At 41.5% G+C, this 9613-nt stretch overlaps 1 protein-coding gene across 1 annotated transcript; it reads right to left on the reverse strand.

Annotated features, from left to right (window-relative positions):
• Positions 1 to 6976, reverse strand: eif3i (eukaryotic translation initiation factor 3, subunit I). Its single transcript, XM_035993059.1, has 11 exons — positions 6815 to 6976; positions 5947 to 6039; positions 5752 to 5839; positions 5543 to 5608; positions 5213 to 5362; positions 3071 to 3198; positions 2460 to 2570; positions 2162 to 2251; positions 867 to 940; positions 628 to 720; positions 1 to 519 (listed from the first exon to the last, which is right to left on the reverse strand). The coding sequence occupies exons 1-11, from the start codon at positions 6815 to 6817 to the stop codon at positions 438 to 440; spliced, it is 978 nt and encodes a 325-aa protein (XP_035848952.1). The 5' UTR covers positions 6818 to 6976; the 3' UTR covers positions 1 to 437.
• Positions 6977 to 9613: the final 2637 nt, after the last annotated feature.

The raw sequence follows: 9613 nt of genomic DNA on the forward strand, positions 1-9613 counted from the left end.
TTGAATTTAGTAATTTTATGGTGACTTGTGGTGGAATGGCTTACAACAGAAAATATATAACTCAAATTCCACTTAATTGTAGAATCAGATTAAATAGACTTGGGAATCAGAGTGTGGGTTTTCAAGTCCAGTCACAATAGCTCTGCAGGTCCAGGGTAGAAAAACTTGCTTCTGATCCCATCAAGACAGTTTCCAAGTGATGTTAGAAAAATGACTTAAAAAACAGCAGAAACCCTCTGGTCACTGAGACAGTCACCTCTTCTGACCTAATTACTTTTATTTGAAGTAATCTGTGAGAAGTACACTGATTCACAAATCAGTTCAGATGAAGGAAATAAGTCGAGGTGGTTAGTAGACTGTAAATGCACTTCAGTCGGTTGTTCCTTCCTCTGGACTGCGGTGTTAACTGAAGCTGTGTGGTAAAGGAGCCTGACTGTTTACGCCTCCAGTTCAAAGTCAAAGTACTGTGGGTCAAAGTGATGAATCCTTGTGTATCCGTCTTCTCCTCCACTGCTGTAACTGTAAACAATAACCACAGTACACAGAAAATGTTAGAAGTGATACACACAAAGAACTTTTGACCAGCCGACTTTACATTTTAGGTCAGTGTTCGTCTTCTTCTTTTACCTCTTGCCATCAGGGTGGAATGCCACACAGTTGATGGGGCCGAAATGACCTTTGACCCTGCCAAACTCCTCTTCATAGGCCGCATGGAAGAACCTGCGGATGAAGAAGAAAAGCAGGTTAGCGCCTCAATCGGCACTGTCCCTAGCATGAAAATGGCTTTTACCATCAGGTTGAACTTAATGTGGGGAGGAGGTTCTTTCCCAACCTCTGTGGTGACTCTCAGGCCCACTTTATCTCACCTGGCCTCAAACTTGCCGATCCTGGTGGAGGTAGTGGTGACCTCCATGGCCTCCTGTCCACCTCCCATCACCACCTATTCAAGTGTCAACAGTTAATGATGAGATACAGTTTGCAACACTACTGCGTTTTCGTAAAAATGAGCATCTTTCTCTACTCTTATGCCTCGCATCCACACTACTGCGGCATTTCCGAGCCCCTTAAACGGAGACATCTGGAAACACTGCTGACCCGATTTTGGTTTGAAAACGCCGGGCTTGTTTTGTAGGCGAGACGGAGACGACAGCGCACGTCAGTCAGCCTTAATGGTTAGTTTTATCTCGTCGCCCGTCCAAGCAAATAAATCCCGGATGTTTTCACCATTACTGTTCTTTCTCCAAACTATTGTCTGTATTTTCAACTTATACATCCATAGTTAGTTTTTTAGTTCGCTGCTCTGGTCCAAATCGGTTGATGAGTTTGTGAACTGGGAGCGAGTTCCCCATCCCCAGCGTACAAACTAAGCCTGCACGATTAATCGTTATAAAATCGCAATCTCGATTCACGATTTCATTTTTAAATAACTTTTTTTTTTTTTTATGACTTTGATTCTCATTTAATTTTACGAGGCGACTGCATCACAAACGCTACTACTTTCTTCTGTGAGTTTTAAACATGGACTGTATAAAAAAAGGTTTTAAAGCGCTCCCAAGCGCTGCAATGCTCTCCCTTCTCTTCATTGTAGCCTCTACGTGTACAGGCTTGTGGTGATGATCAATGTGCTGTAGGTGCCAAAAAACATCTATGTTTGGTACTGCCAATTTGTTTTGTTTTGGCAGAGAATCGTGATTATCAATTCTAAGCTAAAAAAATCGTGATTCATATTTTTCCCCGAATCGTGCAGGCCTAGTACAAACCACGCAAGCACGTTCACGCCGCTTTACTGGTCAGGTGTGTCTGAGCCGCTCCAGAGTTCGATTGTTTGGTGCACATTCGAGTACAACTGCTGTATTCATACCTGCCCAAACACAAAGTAACGTTAGACAATCTGCTTCCAGTTTAGACCGGCAGATGCATGCCCAGTGTGTGCGAACGGTCATGTGATAAGCGCTGTAAGATGTGTTACTATGAACAGAGACTAGTTCTGCTACGGAGCCTAAAAGTTTGTGTAGACAGAGAAGATTTTTGTTTCAAAAGCCCTTACAAAACTGAAACCAAAGTAGTGTGGATGTAGCCTAGTTGGCAAACAAATGGGTACATGGCCATGGGATACACAGCCTTTACTTGTTTTAACTGTGCAATGTAAGTGTTCCCTTACATGATCCATAATGGGGGAGATGGCCGCGGAGTTGACAGGTCTCTCGGTCTTGAAAGTCTTGATGTGATCCATAGTAGCGCAGTCAAACAGCTGAGAGGAAGCACAGAAGACACCCAGCGATCAATAAAGTATCAGACAGCAGGCAAATCGAGATTGAAATCTGACTAGAAATACATGAATTATGTATATACATTAAGTAATTGCTGGTGTTGTATGAAAACAAAATGAGCAAAATATTCACAAGCTGTCTGGTTGAGGCAGTGTCTACGAGCCAGGAGAGCAGACCGGGGGGGCTTACCTTGGCGGTGTTGTCCTTGGAGGCGCTGATGAACATAGTGAGATCCACTGATGTCTGGATGTCGTTGATCTGCTTGGTGTGCTCCTTGGCCTTCTTCAGGATCTCTCCAGACTGCCCGTAGACAACACAGTCACAACATTCAACTTTAAAGATTCGGAATTAAAAAAAAAAAAAAAAACATGTTCTCTTTAAGCCAAGCTTTGTCTGAAATCTCACGTCTTCTATGCTTCACGTTCTTAATCGCTGCAATACATTTAGACACATTTAGAAGGTGGTGATGGCGCAGTGGATATGACACATGCCTTTGGTGTGGGAGACCCGCGTTCAATTCCCACTGCGTTACATCAACCAATATGTCCCTGAGCAAAACACTTAACCCCTAGTTGCTCCAGAGGTGTGTTACCTCTGACATATATAGCAATCGTAAGTCGCTTTGGATAAAAGCGTCAGCTAAATGACATGTATTTCCCATTCTTGTTTATTTATTGTTTTGGGCTCCATAACCAATATCAGCTTGGTGTACTAGTATTAAACCCTGCAGCCAGCGCAACGTGGACACAGTTTATTACATTCCCATATGTTCCCAGACAGACAGTGTGTGCGAGACCAACCTTGGCGCTGAACTGGTTGAACTCTCCGTTCTCATGGCCAGCAATGACAAACTCTCCCAGTGGTCCCCACACAGCACTGGTAATCTTGTTGTCACTGCAAGGTATGGACAGGTAGGGCTGGTTGTCCTCTGCAGAGACAGAGGGGAGAGAGTCACTCATTAAACCCCTGAGAGGAGCCATATTCCTGCTGAGCAACATACTCTACCACAGTGCAACTGTCAACAGGTAAATCCATTTTGGCTTAGTGTTGTGTGAAGGCCAACAGGACATCACCAGATGGCTCAGAGTGTTCCGTTTCATATTATGTCCTAATTGTAAATGAGTGATGAGTGACGTGTGACCTCATCACTTTGTTAAATACTGATATAGAGTTAAATCATGTTTCCTGTAGAGGAATATTGCAGTTTTTAACTTAAAAGATAAATTCTAGAGATGCACCGATTGACCGGCCGGTGACCGGAATTGGCTGATTTTCACGTGACCGGCCATGACCGGAGACCGGCAAGTCAGTCTGACATATGCCGATTTTATGCCGGTCAAATGCACTTGGGCGCCGCATGATAAACATTGCATAACATCAGCATCGCACGTACACACGCATCACCGCTCCATCAGCTGTTTATGAAATGTCATATAGTCGTAACTATACACGGCTCTGTAGAGCCGTCTGCGCGCGCGCTCGCTCTCTCGCTCTCTCTCTCTCTCTCTCTCTGGAACCAGAAAACCGCACTCACAGCTACAGTTTCTTGGAAAATTGCGTTGGGCACACTGACTTTGATGAATTTACTGTTTATCAGACCCCAGATGAGACAAGAAACTAATGTTGGCAAACGCTGCGGTGATGGTCCCGGTCTCTGGTGCCCCGCTGCAGGAGACTGTGTGTATTCCTCTGACACGTTGTATTAACGTTACTGTTTAAAACGCTTTCCAGGTTAGTGGGGGTGCATACCGCTCCAAACCAACGTTAAAAAGGTAGTAATCTTCCCTCAGCGTTTAGTTTTGTTGCTAAACTGTGTTTAAAATGAGCGGTAACGTTAGATCATCCGTTTCAGGTAACAGCACTCTAGGGTACCGTCTATTTGCTGGATTGTTCTGAGCTAACCGTGATGTTTTTTTTTTTTTTTTTTTAAGATCAGATTCAACTTTATTGTCATTGTGCAGAGTACAAAGACAGCGAAATGCAGTGAATTTCCCATACCAGGAGTAATTTATATAGTTCTATTTTATAGCGATAGATTATCTAAATGTTGTATGTTCTATGCAAAATGTAAAATGTTCTATTAAAGAAAAGATAGAAAATAAATATTTGTGTGTGCTGTAAGGTGGTCAGAAAATATGAAATCGGAATCGGCTAAAATCGGTATCAGCAGGTCAAACTCAATGAAAAATCGGGAATCGGAATCGGCCTAGAAAGTTGTAGTTGGTGCATCTCTAATAAATTCAACATTTGCAGTGATGAATGATGTTCAATTCCTTTACATGAATTTGCATCAGTAAATATCTAACCATCTCTCCCAAAATCTCATAAAACAAAGTCACATAAACTACTACTTAATGGCAACTAAAACAAGAAGGGGAATATGTGCAATTATAGCTTTATAGTATGTGATTTGAGTAAGGCTGTAATGGTTCGAGTATTCGTACCCAACCGTTGCGTACAGGGGTACAGTCTGTTCTGATTGTCAGCGTTCTCCGGGTCTTCCACATCTGTGCTCTAGGGCAGTTTACCAAAGTAGCCAACGGGCAAAATGTTACCTCAGTCCGCAGAAAGAGGATTTTGTCTTTGACACTTGCACTACTGTCACTGTTCAAAATAAATGAAAAGAAACCCTGACTCGTAAACGGCTGTACGTACTGAACCGCAACGTTTGTGTACCGTTACCTAGCCATCTCCACAGTGTGGTGTCAGTGCTGGAGTATCTGGCTACACCTTCTATCTATTCTGGGATAGAGGGGGGGGGAAAAAAACGCTCCAGCTTGTTTGTATTTCTCTAAACCAGTGATCCCGTCCTGGGCGGTGCTAAGGCCCGATAGCGAGAGGGGAGGGACAACCGGCGCGCCATGCTTTATCACAGCAATGTACGTCCGTTGAGCCAGACTAGTGTACCGCTACAACCATAGTGTGCATTATGTGGCGTGTACCAATCTGCTGTGGATCCCTCAGGTCAAAGTAGTTCAGGAAGCACTGGTAACCCATCTGCTTGTCTGTGGAGAACATGATGATGTTGCCGCTGAAGTCAAAGCCGCACGTTCTCACAGCAGAGCTGGTGTTGAGCAGGGCCAGCTGTTTACCTGTGTGGCACAGAGACGCGGGGGTTAGTGGATGGAGGATCCACATTCCCAAACTACTGCTTTTACTGGAAAATTGACACTGACGTTGCATAGAAACATCCAATAACCAACCAACAGGGAACATTGGGAAACACATAACACACACACTTCACTCTTGGGCTGCAGTTGGGTTTTACATACCGGTCTCACAGTCCCACAGCCGACAGCTGTTGTCTGCTGATCCTGTCAATACGTTTTTAGTGTCCCCTGAGAGAGAGAACATGTCAAGGAGCCCCACATGTATAACAACAGCTAGCACAGCTACAGACAGGCTCTCACATGAATACAAGATCGAACATTACCTTTGTTGAGATAAAACATAAATAAGTGTATTTCTCGAAAAAGGATACAATCACAGTCGACACACCATACAGCTCCCGTGTGTCCATTGTAGGTGCCAAGCCTCTCGCCATTGACAGAGTACCAAACATTGGCTACCTACAGCGGGAGACATTACAATGGATACACCCAAAAAATATAATCGCAAATTTGCAGGTGGAATAATATGATAACGGCAGAGCATATCTTAATTACTATCATCTTACCGTGTCTTTAGCTACAGAGAAAAGCAGGTCTCCTTCTCTGTTGTACTTGATTTGAGTGATGGACCTCTCATGGCCCTGGAGCAGGATGGGTTTCTGTGGAGAGGAGAGCTAATCAGCATATAGGCAGTGTTCCCGATTTAGAAAAGCCCATAAGATGTCAACTTGGAGGGAACTAATCTTAATTGAGCAGGTCATCCCATGAAGTGTTATGGCGTTGTTTAATAGGGAAACATATTGGGAACTGTGGCCTTTGATGATAAAGCTGCTATAAATGTTAGGTTCACGTATTTATCTTAACATAATGGGTATACGTGCAATTTAGTGTCCCAAATCCCCCATACAATGTCCTTAATTAATTATGAACCTGCTAAACCACCTGTGCTACCCTAACCCTAACCTGTCTCAAATACGACCCTCATCATTTGGGACACTCAGTTTTTGGAAAATAATTCGGGACACTAAACTGCACGTAAACCTACATCATGTCTTAAGTGCAGTTTAGTGTCCCGAATTATTTTCCAAAAACTGAGTGTCCCAAATGATGAGGGAGTTATTTGAGACATGTTACGGTAGCACAGGTGGTTTAGCAGGTTCATAATTAATTAAGGACATTGTATGGGAGATTTGGGACCCTAAACTGCACGTATACTGTACATCAGTCCAGTTCAACCAGCTGTCGGGGGCCGGTGAATCATCTTGCATCACACACAGCACGCAGCTAACAGTACCATTGGCTAATTTATAAGCTAACGTTAGCCACATAGTAGATATGCTAGCTTAACCGGAGCTTACAGTCTCAGCGAGAGAATGTGTATTATTCTGGGCGAGGCGTAACTCGTAGTAAACGGTAACTAAGAAATATACTAACCATTTTTGTCAGATAAGTGTCGCCAATCGGCCCAGTATATCCAATGCGCCTCTCGTAAAGAGAGAAAAGATGAACACTCGTGTTTCAGGCGCCGGAGCCGCGGCGGAAGAGGAAGGTGACGTATTTCCTGTGCAAAACGGCAATATGGCTTACTGCGCCCTCTAACGGTTATACTCCACTCTAGCATGTAGTATACACATCAGCCTGACACCGAATCTCTTCAGTTTTAAGCAACTTTTTGTTTTTCTGGGTCAAAATTAAAAATTTAAACCGTAAGAAGCTTTTGTCGCTTTTTCCGGTGTTTTTTTTGACGTTTGTTCTTTTTTTTTTTTTTACCTACGTTTTTAAAGCTTTTTCCGACATTTTTCTGCGCTTTTGACGTTTTTGTTCTTGTTTTTTTCCGACATTTTTGTCACTTTTTTTAACGTTCTTTTATCATTTCTTTTCTTCAAATGTTCTAAAATTGAATAAAACACCCACATTCAATGAAAGTAGTAAACTGATCATTAATTTTACTTGTGAAGAACGTTGTACAGAACCATCCACGTTTTTTTTTTTTGTTTTGACAATTTGGTTGAAAGAAACCCACATTTCTGATATAGAAACTTATCGAAAAAAATGGGTCAACAGGAGGTTTAATGGGATTTAAAGGGTTAGATTAATTAATGGTAAAGTACACAATATGAAATTGGACACAGCATAAACAAATAAGTAACGCATGTATACTGACATGAATATCTACAAACAACGATTCAATTATGCGCCATGTGTATTTTCTAACAAGATAAAAATCTGACTGCATTTCTTAGGACAGTCTACAAATGAGTTTTTTTGGTCTAATGTGTATAGAAATGTGAGAATCGCTGACAGGCTACAAACTGAAGTAAAATGAACGGTATCTTGCTCATATTCAAACATGCTTTTACACCTTTAGTCCTTTCTAAATAAGTTTATGAAGTCAATCAACCAACAACTCAAATATACACTGTTACATCTTTTATTTAACAAGAAACCAATTATACAAGGGCCAGAAAAAAGTACTGCAAAAGACAAAAAAAAGGAAACATCTTTGGTTCCTTAATCATGGTTAATGAACCTCCACATCCACCACATGACCAGAGGTACAATGAATCTGTCCTTTGGGACAATGGAAGAAATTAGATTTGCCATTTCTATTCAAGTTGAAAATGACTATTCTAGAAGTTGACACCTTGAAAGCAATGCTACATATCAAGTAGTACATAAGAACGTTTGAAGAGAAATGGATAGGTTTTGAGAGTCAAATTCCAACTCGGAAGTCCAATAACATTTTCTCTCCTTATTCCCACTTGTCTCAGTCACTGCACCTTGTAAATGCATCAGGGAGATGCACAATATTAAGTTCACTGTCAAACAACAATTGAAAGGCAATTAACAAGGTTCAAACCTAAGCAAAATAAAGTTCTGCTGTGAGATATGTTGTCTGGTTTTTACAATACATCCATGCAGGACAGTGGAGATAATGATATACATTCTCAGCTAAGCGCTTGTCAGTTGAGACTGCCGCAGAATAAAACCAAGAGGCAAGCGTTGCATAGAGGTCCTTGAACATTCTCTTGTTAAAAAATCTGAAGCTACTGCTATTACCAGGGCTGGGAGGAGACAATCATAGCCACGTACCCCACACACACAAACACACACACTGTAGGAGCCAGGTATGGTCTGTTATTGTTGAACAGATTTTTTTTGCCGTTTCCCTTCCTCTTGATTTCAAGCTCTGCAAGCGGCTTCGTTGTCTGAACACGGCTTGCTTTAAACGCTTCAGGGTCGTCCTCCACATCCAACGGCTTTCTGTCCTTCTTCAACAGTTTCCTTTTCTCCTTTACAATGTGCTCCACACATTCTAATCCTGCATGGATCACATCTAAGGCTCTCTTCCTCTGTTCTGGTTCCAGTAGGAGTTTGTATGCCTTGTCCACGGATTTAAAAGGCTTTCTGTGCTCCGTCTAGATCACCCTGATTTTTGGAGGATTCTGGATGGAACAAAATGGACAACGTCCGAAAATATTTTCTTCAATTCAGCATCTGCTGCATCAATTTCCAGCACCTCAAATGGGTAGAGATTGAAGTAGGATGCGCCAGGTCGGAGCATGCTCTTGAGGCAGACTCTTCCTGGCTATTTAACAGAATGGAATCATATTTTGAAGAAAGATTCACCAAAAACAGACTATACCTGGCTCCTACATATACCAATGCACAACATAAGTTTCAAGTGGTCATCATTACAAGGTTATAAGCAGACTGAAAAAAACAGATCAAAATAATGTAGCTAACAACAACTAAACTCAGAAAGGTTAGGAATGAAAAGTTGGTCATACAAGTAAAACTGTTCTACATTTTCTAAATTGGTAAAAAATAAACTGATTTATTTTATAGTGGTGTTCTGTAAGATACATATATTTCAATATCAGAGATTATGCTTTAAACAATAAATACAGACCAAAAAAAAAAAATCAAACGCTATGCAAATGAAGCGGTGTGATGCAAACAGGAAAACAAAGAAACATTTCCTTAAAATGGGGGCGAATACAGAAAGTCAGAATGAGAATTTTCCTTAAATAATTATGTAGAATTCTCTCCTATTTTTAGGTTAATAATAATTGGATTTGCTAAAGAAATGAATTGCTATACTGTTAAGACTTCATTTGAAAGAAAAAAACATTAAATTACTTTAAGTGGCCTTTAGAACAATGCAAGCAATAAATCAAACAGCTTACACACACACACATGCGCACACACACACACACACACACACACACA

The sequence above is a fragment of the Sander lucioperca genome, chromosome 16, assembly GCF_008315115.2.
Source record: "Sander lucioperca isolate FBNREF2018 chromosome 16, SLUC_FBN_1.2, whole genome shotgun sequence".
Lineage (NCBI taxonomy): Eukaryota > Metazoa > Chordata > Actinopteri > Perciformes > Percidae > Sander > Sander lucioperca.

Excerpts from the sequence above, each read along its gene's own strand:
- eif3i (XM_035993059.1), bottom strand. Across the intron at positions 5,840-5,946 it reads TCTCTGTAGCTAAAGACACG|GTAGCCAATGTTTGGTACTC; the intron begins GTAAGATGATAG and ends CTCCCGCTGTAG. Across the intron at positions 520-627 it reads TTCCACCCTGATGGCAAGAG|TTACAGCAGTGGAGGAGAAG; the intron begins GTAAAAGAAGAA and ends TATTGTTTACAG.